The 15,861-nt window shown below is 46.4% G+C and overlaps 1 protein-coding gene across 1 annotated transcript in view; it reads left to right on the top strand.

The window, feature by feature from the left end:
- The first annotated feature begins 2,506 nt into the window (after nt 1-2,506).
- The window catches only part of LOC129695359 (SH2 domain-containing adapter protein B-like), an 85,182-nt gene continuing 71,827 nt past the window's right edge, over nt 2,507-15,861 (top strand). The window contains exon 1 of the mRNA XM_055632242.1: nt 2,507-3,389. Within this exon, the coding sequence (XP_055488217.1) occupies nt 2,907-3,389 (483 nt within the window). The 5' untranslated portion in view covers nt 2,507-2,906. The remainder of the gene's footprint in view (nt 3,390-15,861) is intronic.

Here is a 15,861-nt window from a genome sequence, read left to right on the forward strand (position 1 = left end):
CTCTGACGGTGGATCACCAGCTTCCTGACAGACAGGAAGCAGCATGTGTGGCTGGGAAATCACATCTCAGACCCGCAAACCCTCAGCATAGGAGCACCGCAAGGCTGCGAACTCTCCCCGCTCCTCTACTCTCTCTACACCAATGACTGCACCTCCACTGACTCCTCTGTCAAGCTTCTCAAGTTTGCGGACGACACAACTCTGATTGGACTGATCCTGGATGGGGAGGATCTGCCTGCAGACAGAAAGTGACACAGCTGGCGTCCTGGTGCAAACGCAACAACCTGGAGCTCAATGCTCTTGAGACAGTGGAATTGATTGTAGATATTAGGAGAGCTCTGCCTCCCCTCACCCCACTCACCATCAACAATACCACAGTCACATCTGTGGAGTCTTTTAAGCTCACCGCGGGGCGTGGGCTTAACATTAGAGCCGATCCCTTCCCTGGGATCGTTCCAACCACGGCCTGCAGACTTTACCATGGAGAGCTCGCAGTCTCGTGAGAGGCCAAGTCGGGAGCTCCAACAATGTAGAAGGTTTAACTAGCCCCGACCCGGGGATCGATCGCTCGGTGTGGGGGTGCTGAGATTCCCCCCGATGTGGGAGCTCGATCGCCCCTGACGCGAGGGCCTAAACGCTTCCGGCTACGGGAGTAAGATCTCCCCGTCAACGGAAGGCTCGAGGCCCCCAACCGCGGCAGAACAAAGAAGGGAATAGATTGAACTTTTTTTCGCCTTCCATCACAGTGAGGAATGTGGAGGAGTCACTGTGATGGATGTTTATGTTAAAATGCGTTTTGTGTTTTCCTTTGCTTTCATTTCTATGACTGACTTGGCAAATGAAATTCCTCGTATGTTGCAAAGCATACTTTGCTAATAAAGTATTATTGTATTGTATTGTAATAGTGACCCTGAGGGATATACCCTGCAGGCACAACTGCACCAACAGAACTTTTAAAAACTGAGTCAAAGAGATGACAAACACAAATGGCTGGTTCTGTTACGGATTGCAAGAAAATGATTGTAGCAGATTGTAAATTGTATAAAGTTGGAGAATTTTATATCGAGTCCAGAAGGAAGCAATGTGCTCAGATAGAAGGTGAGATGTTCTTCCTCAAGTTTGCATTTGGGTCTCCTGGTGTGGTATGATTTTCTTGGGCGATTTTGGCAAAACAAAATCACTGTTTATCAGTTTAGGTGACAATAACCCAATACCAAAGCCCAAATGACACTTTTGAAGGTACATGGGTAGAACACACATTGCATTCCCTTAACTAGACCGCTCAACTGTACTCCAGACATAGCTGGAGAAACCTCAGTGCGAAGGAGGGTCCCGGCCAGAAACAACACCTTCTCCAGGGAGGTGTAAGAAGGAACTGCAGATGCTGGTTTAAACCAAAGAGAGACACAACAAGCTGGAGTAACTGTGGTATGAATATTGATTTCTTTCCGTTCAGTTAGCCCCAGCATTCCCTCTCTCTCGCGCGCTAGTTTCTCGTTTTCACCCTACAAACAGCTTACAGTTGCCTGTTTCCTATACAATTGTTACTGTGTTGCATCTCTTTCATTCATTGTTCTTTATCTCTCCACATCACCATCTATATCTCTCTTTTCCCTTATCCCTAACCAGACTGAAGGGTCTCGACCTGAAACGTCACCCATTCCTTCTCTCCATAGATGCTGCCTGTCCCGCTGAGTTACTCCAGCTTTTTGTGTCCACCTTCTTCATGAATGTTGCCTGACCTTCTGACCGGTCTGAAGAAGGGTCTCGACCGGAAACGTTGCCTATTTCCCTCGCTCCATAGAAACGTTGCCTATTTCCTTCGCTTCCTCGCCCGCTGAGTTTCTCCAGCATTTTTGTTTACCTTCTGAGTTACTCTGGCAATTTGTGTCTTTTTTCCAGATACAGCTAATGTGCTGAGGGGGCGATGGTGAGCCAGTGCAGACTGAGTCGAAATGAAGGGGAATGCGGTGCTGATTGGTGAAGAGCTTTTACATTGGAGTGGCGAGAGAGGGGGGGCAACATACAGTAGTTAGCAGAGTTGACACAGATAACTGCAGGCGCTGGTTTACAAGAAAAAAAGACACAAAGTGCAGGTGTAACTCAAGGGATCAGGTATAATTCCACTGTGTGTTTGCACATGTGACAAATAATAGTAGCACTGAAATATTTTCCCACTGGATAGCAGCCACAGTGCCTATGGGGAGCGGCGGGGAATTGTTTAGTCACAGCGAAGGTGGGGACGCAGTCAATGGCCGTGATTGAAGGTGCAGGAAGCGAGGATCAGCGGGTCAGTGCAGAGCTCCTCTATAATCTTTGGTGCAGAGTGGCTGCCCAGAGTGCGGGGAGTCTGTGCAGAGTGACTGGTTCTGGTTGATTACTGCGCAAACAGCCCGCATCGGTGGTTATTTCGCGCAGGTCGGAGTGAGTTGAGTGGTCGGACTGGCCACAGTGCGGGGAGCGGCGAAGGCGGGTTTAGCGCTGAGACATTGGCCACATTCCTAGTAGAGAGCAAAGATCTTTGCTATAGGATATTTGGTAGAGAGGGCGGGTGAGCGCGGAACGATTGGCTGAAGCTTTCAGCAACGACGAGAGGGAGGGGGGAGGTTCCCCTGGCAGCGAGTTCAGGAAGTTGAGAAAGTAGAAAATAATTTCGTGCCTGAAATCCCGACGCCAGCACCTGTGTTGCGGGAGTTTGAGAGGGGATACCATAAAGTGATAAAAGTGAAAGGAGCGAGTGTTGCTGGATGGGATAGGCCGCGTGTGAGGAGGAGGGGGAGAAAGTTGCAGGAGTTGGCGGTGGGAGAGTGGGGCAGGGAGTGCCTGGGGCAGGACAGACAGGTCGGACGGTGACCGGAGCGGCGGCTGCTGCCACTTATCTTTTTACCCCACAGTCGCCCAGGAAGATGGCGAAGTGGTTGCGGGAGTATTTCAGCTTCAAGGCGAAAGGTCCGGCCAAGGTGGAGGCAGTCGCCAAGAAGAAGAAACAGCAGCAGCTGCAGTTCCAGCAGCAACTGCTGCACCGGGGGCAGCCGGCGTCGCTGAGGGAGAGCGACTTGATGCGGGCTTACCGGCTGCAGAAGGAGCGGGACTTCGAGGATCCCTACAGCGGCGGCCCCGGCTCGTCGCTGCGCCGGCTCAAGGCCATGTGGCAGCAGGAGGAGGAGGGCGGTGGGGGTGGGCAAGGGAAGGAAGAGGAGAAGGAGGATGGCGGTGGAGGCTCCCCGCTGTTGCAGCGCAGCCAGAGTGAGCGGCGTGCCACGGCCGCCCGACCCAAGTACATCATCCCGCCCCCACACCGACTCATCAAGATGCACGACCCGGTCCCCGCCGCTGCCGAGATGCCACCGCCGCCGCCACCGCCACCACCACCGCCACCCGACGAGAAAGTAAGTTCCCGCGCCTCAACTTTCTCTTAACTTTTTAAATCTCCTACGTCTCACAAACTAGCCTCCCTCCTGGTTACAAGAATGGTCTCGACCCTTCCTCCCCCCATTACTGATTGTATGCCGTGTTGCCACATTGCCATCAGCTCGCAATGACCCATTCTACTTGTCCTTTACACCCGCTTTGATCTGTCGTTTTCACACCTTGCCCATCTATACCTATAGACACCCTCTCCCCTGACTCTCAGTGTGAAGAATGGTCTCTGTCCGAAATTTCACCAATTCGTTCTCTCCAGAGATGCTGCCTGTCCTTGCTGAGCTACTCCCAACATTTTAATGTCTATCTTCATGTGTAAACCAGCATCTGTAGTTCCCTCCTACACACAGACCAGCTTCCCTCCTGGTCTGATGTAGGGTCACGACCCGAATCCTCGCCTATTCCTTCTCTCCAGAGATGATGCCTGTATCTGCTGAGTTACTCCAGCTTTTTGTGTCTACCTCCCTCCTCTACTGTCTCCCTCCTGGTCTACACTTCACGTTGCCCCAGCAAAGAAGCCAACAGAATCAATGACCGTTGATATACTCAAAAAGCTGGAGTAACTCAGCATCTCTGAGTAAGGCAGCATCTCTGGAGAGAAGGGATGGGTGGCGATTCGGGTTGAGACCATACTTCAGACCGTTCATAGCCTGGTTATTCCGTCTCCCCTCTCTTATCGAGCAGAAGCTGCACTATCTTCAAAGCACGTACCACCAGAAAGAGCAATGCTACTTTAAAACAGTGTAGGAAGGAACTGCAGATGCTGGTTTACATCGAAGATGGACACAAAATGCTGGTGTAACTCAGCGGGACAGACAGCATCTCTGGAGAGAAGGATTTGGTGACGTGCTTTTAAACAGCCCGATATCTCATTAACTAAGCATGTTGGCCCCATATCCCAGCCTTCCTACTTGCAGACCTTTCGACTTTCTTATGTAGATTTTTTTTCTGTAGCTGCAATACTATAAACATTGTATTCTGCATTCTGTATTTTTCTCTTTACACGTACTTTTTCCTCTTTGCGCTACCCGTTGTATGTGTATGACTTGATGCATGGAGCGAGGTGTGATTTCCCAGAATAGTACACAAGCCAAGTTTTTCACTTGTCTTGTTATACGTGACAATCATAAACCAACACCATCGAGGTTAAGAACGACGCGACGCCCTGTAAACTCTTAATCAGCGAGCGATATCTTGAAGCCGGTGATTGTCGCCCACCCCCGCCGTGAACTGGTGGTGACACACTTCCCTGTTTACAGTAGACGGGTTGTAGCTGTGCCAAGTGCCACAATTGATGCACATGCCCAATTGTTCTGATGGGTACCCGGCTCTGCTGTCTTCTATCAGCAGGCGATCGTAATTTTTGCCTGGAGTTTATTCCTACAAACGGGCTAGACTGACGCTGCGGGATACTGTACGGACTCTTGAACTACCACAGAATAAAGCAAACTGCTGGAGGAACCCTCCACCTGTGGAGGGAAATGGACAGTTGCTATCAAGGTTGATCCCAGTTGCTAAATACTTTAACTCCCTCTTGCATTCCCATACTGACCTTTCTGCCTTGGGCCTCCTCCACTGTCAGAGTGAGGCCCAGCGCAGATTGAAGGAACAGCAACTCGTATTTCGCTTGGGCAGCTTACACCCCAGGGGTATAAACATTGACTTGTCTAACTTCAAATAACCCTTGCTTTCCCTCTCTCTCTATCCCTCCCCCTTCCCAGTTCCCCACACGTCTCACTGTCTCCAACTATATGTTATCTCTGTTTGCTTTGTTGTTACCATTTCCCAGCTAACAATGATCTATTCTACATTTCTCAACCCAAAACATCACCCATTCCTTCTCTCCAGAGATGCTGCCTATCCTGCTGAGTTACTCCAGCATTTTGTGTCTATCTTCAATTGATATCAAGGGTTGCATCTGGACATCTATGTGCTCATTGTGAAGAACTTTTCCTCCTCCCTTCTCAGCATCTGCAGTCTCTTGTCTCTGTTTCATTGCTCCACCATGATGTAGTTTCAAGGTGTGCATAGGTATTCCTCCACTTTACCCAGTTGCTCCTGTCTAAATTTTGCTGGCAGCTGTGATCTCTTTGTACGGACCCACATTTGTACTCTAGCAATCCACGTGATAGAACTCTGTCTCCACGGTTGCTGCCCGACCTGCAGAGTTCTTCCATTATTGTTTTCTTGATAGTAGTCTGTTACACTTAATGCTATTGGCACCAGCAGTGTTGATTGAAAGTAAAGGATGCAAATGCCCATACACCAGATGGTGAGCATGGGTTTGGCGGGCTGAAACTTTTTTTGCTGTGTGTCTACTGCATTGCTGGTTAAAAAGGGCTGTATGAGGTGATCAAAGGTGTGGAAGAGACCTGACAAAATGGAGTGGGTGGTGGGATGGGGGTTAAAAAATTATTTTAACATTTTTAAATCTTTTGACTATTTATATAACTCATGAATCATTATAACATAGATGAGAAGGAAAGTTTGAAGAATGGGTTTGTGGAGTGAGGTCATAAGGATATTGAATTTCACGTGCTGTGTCGTGGGGGATATTAATAGTTGACAGTGCCAGGGGAATGTGAGATAAAATATGGAGAGTAGAATTCTGCTTTGTACGCTCCATAAAGAACAGCATGTCAACAGGCAAGCAAAGTAAGCATTGAAGGCTGAAATTAGAAAATTCAATGTTCATACTGATGGATTCATACTAATGGCTACCCAAGCAGAATATTCGATTGTATTCTAGTTTGAGTGTAGCCTCACTGGCAGAGGATGAGATTGGAGGACTGAAAGGTTGATGTGGGAATAGGAATGGAATTAGGGCCATTCTTTGGAAAGTGAACCAAGATGTCACAAATGGTGTCACATAAAGTAATACGTTAAAAAAAATGTTGTAAGAGGTTAATCTTATTCCTTGCTATTTTCCTACGTGCAAAATTATAATGCATGTCTGCTAAAGATATGAACATTCTAGCTTTTTCAAATTCACACAAGAGTTTGTAAGATAAAACTGAGATTTAAAAAATGCTTCCGTGTGAGGTCACACACGTGACCAGTCATATTTGACCTCTGACCCCATGTCAGCATAATAGCGCTTTCTCACGGGGCGACTTGACGCAAGATGTAACCAGAGTGAAATGGTCGTGGTCTAGCACGATATCACACGATATAACGGGGGGTAGATAAAGAGTTCCCACGGGTACTCGGCATTTCTGTTATTTGTGCGAGTGACTTGTCCGTTGTGCGAGTGCGAGTGACTTGTGGAATATATTGTGCGAGTGACTTGTGGAATGAGCTTCCAGTGGAAGTGGTGGAGGCAGGTTCATTGGTATCATTTAAAAATAAATTGGATAGGCATATGGATGAGAAGGGAATGGAGGGTTATGGTATGAGTGCAGGCAGGTGGGACTAAGGGGAAAAAAAAATTTGTTCGGCGCGGACTTGTAGGGCCGAGATGGCCTGTTTCTGTGCTGTAATTGTTATATGGCTATATGGTCCGTCTCCCGAGCTTTCCCGTTAAATTTTGAATGAACATTGTGAACTGTGAAGTGTTGTTAAATCATCACGTGGCACAAATGATGTAACTTTTTTTTCACACACTATAAATATCCACCCTTGGTTGAATTGGCTCATTTGGAGACATGCCTGTACTAAGTAGTTTTGAGTACAGGATGGTGGTGTTTTTCATTGACGCGCTGTATGCAGCAGCCCTCTATGTGAATTGAGGACGCTTGCGTGAAGGCAGAAGGGATTAAAAATCTTTTGGCATCTTGGCAAACAGATTTAGATGCTTGCTCAAGACAATGGAGCAGAAGCCCAAGACTATAGTATATGCAGCATGTCAAGAGTCAAGAGTCAATTTAATTGTCATTTGGATCCCTAGAGGTCCAAACGAAATGCCGTTTCTGCAGCCATACATTACACACAAATAGACCCCAGACACAACATAATTACATTTTACATAAACATCCATCACATAGCTGTGATGGAAGGCCAAAAAAAAAACTTATCTCTCCACTGCACTCTCCCCCCCCCCCGATGTCAGAGTCAAAGTCAAAGCCCCCGGCTGGCGATGGCGATTGTCCCGCGGCCACTGAAGCCACGCCGGGTGGTGCGAGGTCGCACACCGGGTCTTGGTGTTGGAGCCCCCGGTGTGCGCTCGCAAAGTCCCGCGGCCATTCCAGCCGCGCGGGGCGGTGTAGTGAGGCCCCGCTCCAGGAGCTCTTCAACCCCGCAACACGGGCGACAGAATTCGCCGTTGCAGGAGCCCCGAAAAGCGGTCTCCCTCCAGGGAGCTGCGGGCTCCCGGTGCCGCCGTCCGCAGACCCGCAGTAGCAGCCTCCGACTCAGCAGCGGCATCGGCAGCAGCAGCAGCAGCAGCAGCAGCAGCAGCGGCAGCAGCAGCAGCAGCGCTCCTCCACCGCTCCAACCGCTCCGGACTCGGCCAGCCCCGCGACGGCGACGGTGAGTAGCACCAGAGTCCCCGGCTTCTTCCTGTTGGAGGCCGCTCCTCGTTGCGGCCCCAACGACAACGGAAACCCGACGAGGAAAAGGTCGGGTCTCCAGTGCAGGGAGAGATTTAAAAAGTTTCCTCCCCCACCCCCCCACACACACACACCCCAACAAAAAATAACAAAAACTACATTAAAACACAGACAGAAAATAATAAAAACGCGGACAGACTGCAGAGGCCGCTGCTGGCCAGAGCCGCGCCGCCTACCGGATGTGTTCTGCACAACCTGATCCGAATGAGAGGTGCAGCTGCAGGATCAGCAACAGCCATCCAGGACGGTGACCTAATGGACAGTGACACAGGGGGAATAACACTAGGTACATGGAGAAGTGGTGCAACCGAGGCGGAAATGGTCCCACTGCAGCGTTTCAAAGGTAACTCGGGCACATAGTGGGAAAGAGCAAAGAGGCTATCTCTGCGCTTACTGCAATTCACAATTGGGGAGTGAGCCGTGGCAGGACAGCTCTATTGATGGGTAGCTGACCACAGGAACACTACTGCATGTTAGCAGACATGCATAGAAAATAAGCTGATAATAATGTCCCGTTGTAATCCTGCTTACTTCTCTTTGTTTCACTTTAAAGTGTTGTCCTCTGAAAAGTGCTTCCTATAAGATGGTCGTCCGCAAAACCTGCCATTTAGCACATTGCATTGTCCCTTTTATTGCCTGAGTTTAGGCTTGTTGCGGAGGTTAATGAATAGAATCTGTTTAAAAAAATCTAGCGTGCCTCATTTGTTGATTTTCATGTTTGCGAAGCCCTTTTTTAGACAAATGTTGTTTGGTGTGATGCACCTTCTCTCAATATGTGCAAGAAGTCGTCTTTTTATATTGTCAAATAGGAATAAAGACTTTGTCTCACATTGACCGTGATGATTGTCTTATTTTATTATCTACTGAGAGGTGAAACTTTCAAACGTTTAAATAGCTCAGCAATTGAGGGACCTGAACACTCAAAAATGAAAAAGAATGAAAATGTGATTATATCACCTCCCTTCAACTATTTTGTGTTTCAGCATGAGAGGGATTATAACATTAGAGACATTCATCTTGTAGTGATGTGTTAATGAAGAATTGCAGACATCAATCTGATAGTAAAAAATATATATATTTATTTACCAATGAGGTAAACAAGCACTGACAATCAAACTGCTGAGTTAAAAGCTTTATCACACTTCAGGCTATAATAAAATGTGGAGCCTCCAACAGAAACAAAGTAATGCCAAGAGGAAAAAACACACATTAACATACAGACATTTATAAAGGACTCTAGATGTCACACCAAATGGTGAGTGGCCAACAACTAAAATAAACTAAAATTCAAACGGTTAAAGACTACATAAATAATTCTCAACGTCCGAGGGATAACTGGACCACCTTTTTTACTCACCTTCTGTCCCCTCTGTCCAGCTTCCGGGTTCACCGTTCACAGGAGTTCCCACGGTAAACGCAAGAGTTATTACGGATATCGCACTGGCCACTATGTCCATATAATGTTTCAATGTTCAACCACAAGTGTACGTCACTCTTGGAGAAATTCAAGCTTGCTTGAATTTTCTCCTGAGTCAACGTTACACGAGTACCTGCCGTTAGCACCACGGTGGTCCACGAATGCCATACGGTTATCGTATGAGGTTCCCACGATGTTCAACTCTGGTTACCTCTTGCGTCAAGTCGACCCGTGAGAAAGCGCTATAACATGAATAGTTCACTTGATAAACTTTGAAAAAACCAAATAAATTATAGATACAGTACAAAACAATATACCTGTAATGCTTTCAGAAATAGATTAGATTAGATCCTTTATTTGTCATTCAGACCTTTCGGTCTGAACAAAATGTCGTTGCCTGCAGCCATACATATAATAATAAACAACAAAACACACAATAAACACAAATTAACATCCACCACAGTGAGTTCATCAGGCACCTCCACACTGTGATGGAGGCAAAAGTCTTAAGGTTACTGTCTCTTCCCTCCTTATTCTCCCTCTGCACTGAGGCGATTTGTTGTTACACCACCGGGCGATGGTAAGTCAGTCCTGCGGCTCACCGAGCTCCGCGAACGGGCCGGTTCAAGCTCCGCGGCCCGGGGTGGTTGAAGCTGCCGCCCTTCAGTCCAGCGGACGCAGCTGTTTCTGCGGGAACTCTGGAAAACAGGCACCAGCCTGTGACCTGCGAGCTCCCGACAATGTCGTCCACTGGCCCGCGGCCAAGCCCCGGATTTAGGTCGCCGCCGCCAGAACACCGCCTGAGCTACCGGAGCGTCGTCTCAGCCCCACGCTGGGCAGCCCTCACCGGAGCGCCGTCCCAGCCCCGAGTCGTGCCGTCCTCACCGGAGCGCCGTCCCAGCCCCGAGTCGCGCCGTCCCAGCCCCGAGTCGTGCCGCTGCCACTGGAGCACCCGAACGCCGCCACATCTCCGAATTCGGCCAGCCTCGCGTTGGTGAGTCCAGAGCCTCCAGAGCCTCGAGGTCGTTCACAGGTTGGAGGCCGCCAGCTCCGCCATTAGGCCTCAGCGCAGACGGAGGCAGAGAAGGGGGGGATACGACAGAAGAGTCGCATTCCCCCGAAGGGAGAGACAGTAATCCATGTTTCAGCCCACCCACCCCCCAGACATAACACAACCTAATAACCAAAAATTTAACTAAACAAGACAAAAAAAAAAACAACAAAAAAGTAAAAACAGACGGACTGCAGGCGAGCCACAGCCGTTCAACAGCGCCGCTACTTCTGGACTTCCAGAAGAGATGTATTCCACAATTTTTCAAATTTGTGGTCACACGTGTGACTAAGAATGGGCCATTAAAATAGCAAGTAAGCGGAAACCAGGCCCATGCAAACATAGTGCAAATGTTTGGAGAAACAGTCACCTAGCCCACATTTTATCTCACCAAATGGTTTGCTTCATTTGGGATGGACCAATACATGGAGTTTTTGGTTGAATCCGATCTCGCAGGTAGTATGCATTAAATAAGTGTTCCTGTGTCAGTGCCTAATCATAAGAAGTGTTTTCTCCTTACCCACCAGGTACCCAGTTGGTGTGCCACATATTTTGAAAATGACCTTCCTTTCATTAAGAAACTAAAAGTGGGGATGATTATTGATGACATTTCCATTCACAGTGTCACTGAGAATGAAGTATTTCACACCAACATGGAGCTGTGCCTGGGCAAAACTAGGTGTGGGCTGTAGAATGGCAGTAAATGCAGGCATTATCAACAGCAGCCACTTTCCATAAAAAGAATGCTGAGACAACAGAGGACACAAAATTGACATCACAGCACTTGCATATCTTATATTAGATTGCATGGCTTCAAATTGGGCCACCCTCGTGCCTGCCTTTAAGATGCAACAATCAGACAGAATGCCTTCAGTTCTGAATCAGACAGAATGCCTTCAAGTTGCACGCATGCTCTCGAGGAGTTTTCAGTTTGCCATCTTGACGAAGTATGGTGTTAATACTGGATTCAAAAGTAAATAAGAATATTGAAACACAACACACCATGTGCTTTTGATATTGCACTCTTAGTACAAAGGTATTCCCAGTCTTTATCCCATCACTCTTTGCATTGTTGTGTGATTTGATATATGTGCTAGACCCCTCCATTCTGGAGGTGGACATGGATGTACCAGTAAATGATATCAACAAATCAAAACAGAAGTACTGAGGGTAGACACAAAATGCTTGAGTAACTCAGTGGGACAGGCAGCATCTCTGGAGAGAAGGAATGGGTGATGTTTTGGGTCTGAAGAAGGGTCTCGACCCAAAACGTCACCCATTCCTTCTCTCCAGTGATGCTGCCTGTCCCGCTGAGTTACTCCAGCATTTTGTGTCTGCCTTTGATTTAAACCAGCATCTGCAGTTCCTTCCTACACAGAAGTACTGAGTATTCATTAAGTGTTGCAATTCATGTTATAATGAGAGTATATTCCACCACACTTTGTGCAATCCCCAGTTTTTAATGTGTCATTGCCCTCTTTTGTGGCTGCTTTTATATGGCCAGATATTTTGGGTGTGTTAGATTTTGAGGTTTAAATTTTGATTGACTTTTGAAGAGGCAGGTATGTATGTGATAATTCTTTCAAGAAGATATGCAACTACAGTCATTCCTTTGAAATCATTGTTTTTTGCAATGGAAACGGTTTGTGTCGCAGTACATAGGTTTTTATCTGCAGCTAATTTTTAACCTTTTGAAAACTGCCCTCTCCTCTGCTTATGTAAGTGGTGTACACATCTCATTATTTTCTGCATGTATGTACTTGTTTGTTCCTCATCCCTCTCTTCTCTAACTACATATGTGGGTTTGTATGTATGATACATCCTGAAAAATCCTTTCTGACGGCATATTCACCCTAAAGTGTATGCAGATTGCAGTTTTACCTTGCGCAGAAAAAAATGTAATATTTGTTAGATCTTCAAAAATAATGGTAACATTATCAAGGGTGTAGTACTGTTCTTCAGGGTGTAGTACTGTTGGAAAACATTGCACAAGTGCCAATCCCCCTTGAACGTCAGTACCATGCCTCAAGTGCATGTGTGCAGAGCCGATACAGTTTTAGTCCCCAACAGCAATAGTATCAAAACAGAGGACTTTTGTGTCCAAATATATAATCTGGAAAGCATATATTTGATTTTTCATGATGTAGAATTGTCAGGAAAAGACGGCATGTGTGTTGTGAGAGATTACACTTGTGAAATTTAATTTAAGATCGGATCATTTTTCTGTTTGGAAGTTATTATCCGATATCAGGTGGTTTTAAAAAAAATCAAAAAAAATCACTGGCCTTGAGTGGGAGTGCCAGTTTATATCATTCTGTGCCTTGCAGTTCAGTATTTGTTTGGTTTAAAACAAGCCATGCAGGATGCATATTGCAACACTGTCTGTGTGGATGTCAACTCAAGTCACTTATTTCTATAGCACATTTAAAAACACAACTCTCGTTGACCAAAGTGCTTTCCATTGGTGGAGGTATTAACGTTCTACAACAGTGGTTCATAGATTAAGTACATACATAAATACATACAGCCCTCCCTCAGAGGATGTCAAGAAAGGCTTGAGAGTAAAGATGGGTTTTAAGTCTCGACTTAAAAGAGTCGATGGAGGGGGCAGTTCTGATGGGAAGAGGGATGCTGCTGTTCCACAGTCTAGAATCTGCAACCGCAAAGGCGCGGTCACCCCTGAGCTTATGCCCAGACCGTGGGATGTTCAGAAACCCCAAGTCGGCCGATCTGAGGGACCTGGAGGTGGTGTGGTGGGTAAGCAGACTTTTGATGTAGGTGGGGGCAAGCCCGTTAAGGGATTTGTAAACATAAAGAAGGTTCTTGAAATTTATTCGGATCTGCACAGGGAGCCATTGGAGAGAGGCCAGAATTGGGGTGATGTGGTCCCTTTTTCGGATGCCCGTCGGAAGTCTCTCTGCGGCGTTTTGGACCAGTTGCAGGTGGGACAGGGAAGATTGGCTGTTGCCAGTGTAAAGGGAGTTGCAGTAATCGAGGCGGGAGGAGATAAATGTGTGGATGATCTTTTCGAGGTCGTCAAACTGGATGAATTGTTTTATTTTAGCTATTGTCCGAAGCTGGAAGAAGCTAGCTTTTACCACGGCATTGACTTGTTTGTCAAATTTCAATGCTGAGTCAAATATAATGCGAAGGATGTCTTAACATTGCTGTCTGATGTTCTCGCAAATAAAGGCATGTTCAAATAGACTGGGTTACAACCCGTGTAAAATCTGGACCTAAACACAAACGGAGATGTAACCAGTGGTTCATTAAGTTGTTCAAATTTGCACACATACCTTCAGTGGCTCTTTTTTTTAAAACCAATGCATGGAAGTTTTTCTAACAAACTGTCTCCATATTCACCTTCAACCTCCCCTCCCCAGACTGTCTTGCTCCTTTTTATTTGTGTCTGCCTCCATCCATCATCTACCTGCCTCTGCCTCCCTAATCCACTCCTTTCTCCTCCCCTACCTAGCTACATTTGTCCTTCACGGCTTCTTCATCTCACCACATTCGGCTTACCCATTGCTTCTGTCTCTCCAATCCCACCCCCCTCAGTCCTGATAGTGTTTTGACCCAAAACATCGATCATCCCTTTCCACCCACAGATGTTGCTTGACCTACTGTTCCTCCAAAAGACAATTTTTCATTCCTCGATTTCCCTTTGCTTTAAATAACATCACAAATAATTTTAGAGTGTCCCTTATTTTTTTGCCCAGCACCCTGCTTCACATTTAATCTATTTATTTAATATGCATTTAGATTTGACCTTGTTTGCCTTCCATTTCTTTGGGAGTTTTTTTTAATTTATATATCACCTTTCTACATTTTGTATCATCTACAAGCTCTTAAATTTAATTTGTCTTCCCCTATAAATCCAAGTTGACATCAGTTGTATATAAATGTATGTATGTATGTATGTATACACACATATACATACAGTGCATTCAGAAAGTATTCAGACCCCTTCACCTTTTCCACAGTTTGTTACATTACAGCCTCATTCAAAATTTTTTATTTATTTTTTAAATCATCAATCTACGCACAATACCCCATAATAAAAAAAGCAAAAACAGGTGTTTAGAAATTTTTGCAAAGTAATTAACAATAAATAACATATCATATTTAAATAAGTATTCGGACCCTTTACTCAGTACTGTGTTGAGGCACCTTTGGCAATGATTACAGCTTCGAGTGTTCTTGGGTGTGACGCTACAAGCTTGGCACACCTGTATTTGGGTAATTTCTCCCATTCTTCTCTGCAGGTCCTCTTAAGCTCTGTCAGGTTGGATGGGGAGCGTTGATGCACAGCTGTTTTCAGGTCCCTTCAGAGATGTTCGATCGGGTTCAAATCTGGACTCGGGCTGGGCCACTTAAGGACATTCACAGACTTGGCACAAAGCCACGCCTCGTTGGCTTGGCTGTCATGTGCCTTTTACTGAGGAGCGGCTTCCGTCTGGCCACTCTACCATAAAGGCCTGATTGGTGGAATGCTGCAGATATAGTTGTCCTTCTGGAAGGTTCCCCCATCTCCACAAAGGAACTCTGGAGCTCTGTAAGAGTGACCATCGGGTTCTGGGTCACCTCCCTGACCAAGGCCCTTCTCCCCCGATTGCTCAGTTTAGCCGGACGGCCAGCTCTATGAAGAGTCCTGGTGTTTCCAAAGTTCTTCCATTTAAGAATTGATGGAGGCTACTTTGCTCTTTGGGACCTGCAATGCTGCAGAAATAGTTTTATGCCCTTCCCCAGATATGGGTCTCGACTACAATCCTGTCTCAGATCTTTATCGACAATTCCTTCATCCTCATGGCCTAGTCTGAATACTTATGTAAATGTGATATTTATTTTTAATTACTTAGCAAAAATTTCTGAGTGCCTGTTTTTGCTTCTTCATTCTGGGGCAATGTGTGTAGATTGATAATAAAAATAAAGAATAACGCAGGTATCCATTGTCCTACCCCATTTTTTTTCTTAAGTGATCATTAAAAACATTTGAGAGGGAGAACAATGATGTATCTTCACAAGCCCCCACATTCCCCCACAACACTGATCTCGGTCTCTGAGGCTGAAAACCCAAGATCCTTTTTGAAGGTGAGCCGTCAAATTGTCTGGCCCTGATGGCGTAACTGGCTGCATCCTTAAATCCTGTGTGTACTATCTGGCTGGAGTTTCTGTGGACATCTTCAACTTCTCGCCATTATGTCCCAAGGGTGGCAGTGCCCAAGAAGAGAAAGGGAACATGCCTGAATGGCTAATGACCAGTGGCGCTCACATCCATTGCAATAAAGTGCTTTCGAAGATTGGTTGTAATTTCTTCTTCAGCAAGGATCGAGTCCCACTTCATTCGCCAACCACCCCAACATTTTGACTATGGATACAATCTCGCTGGCTCTCCATTCTGTGTTAGACAACTTGGACCGCAA

Source organism: Leucoraja erinacea, chromosome 3 (genome assembly GCF_028641065.1).
Source record: "Leucoraja erinacea ecotype New England chromosome 3, Leri_hhj_1, whole genome shotgun sequence".
NCBI lineage: Eukaryota > Metazoa > Chordata > Chondrichthyes > Rajiformes > Rajidae > Leucoraja > Leucoraja erinaceus.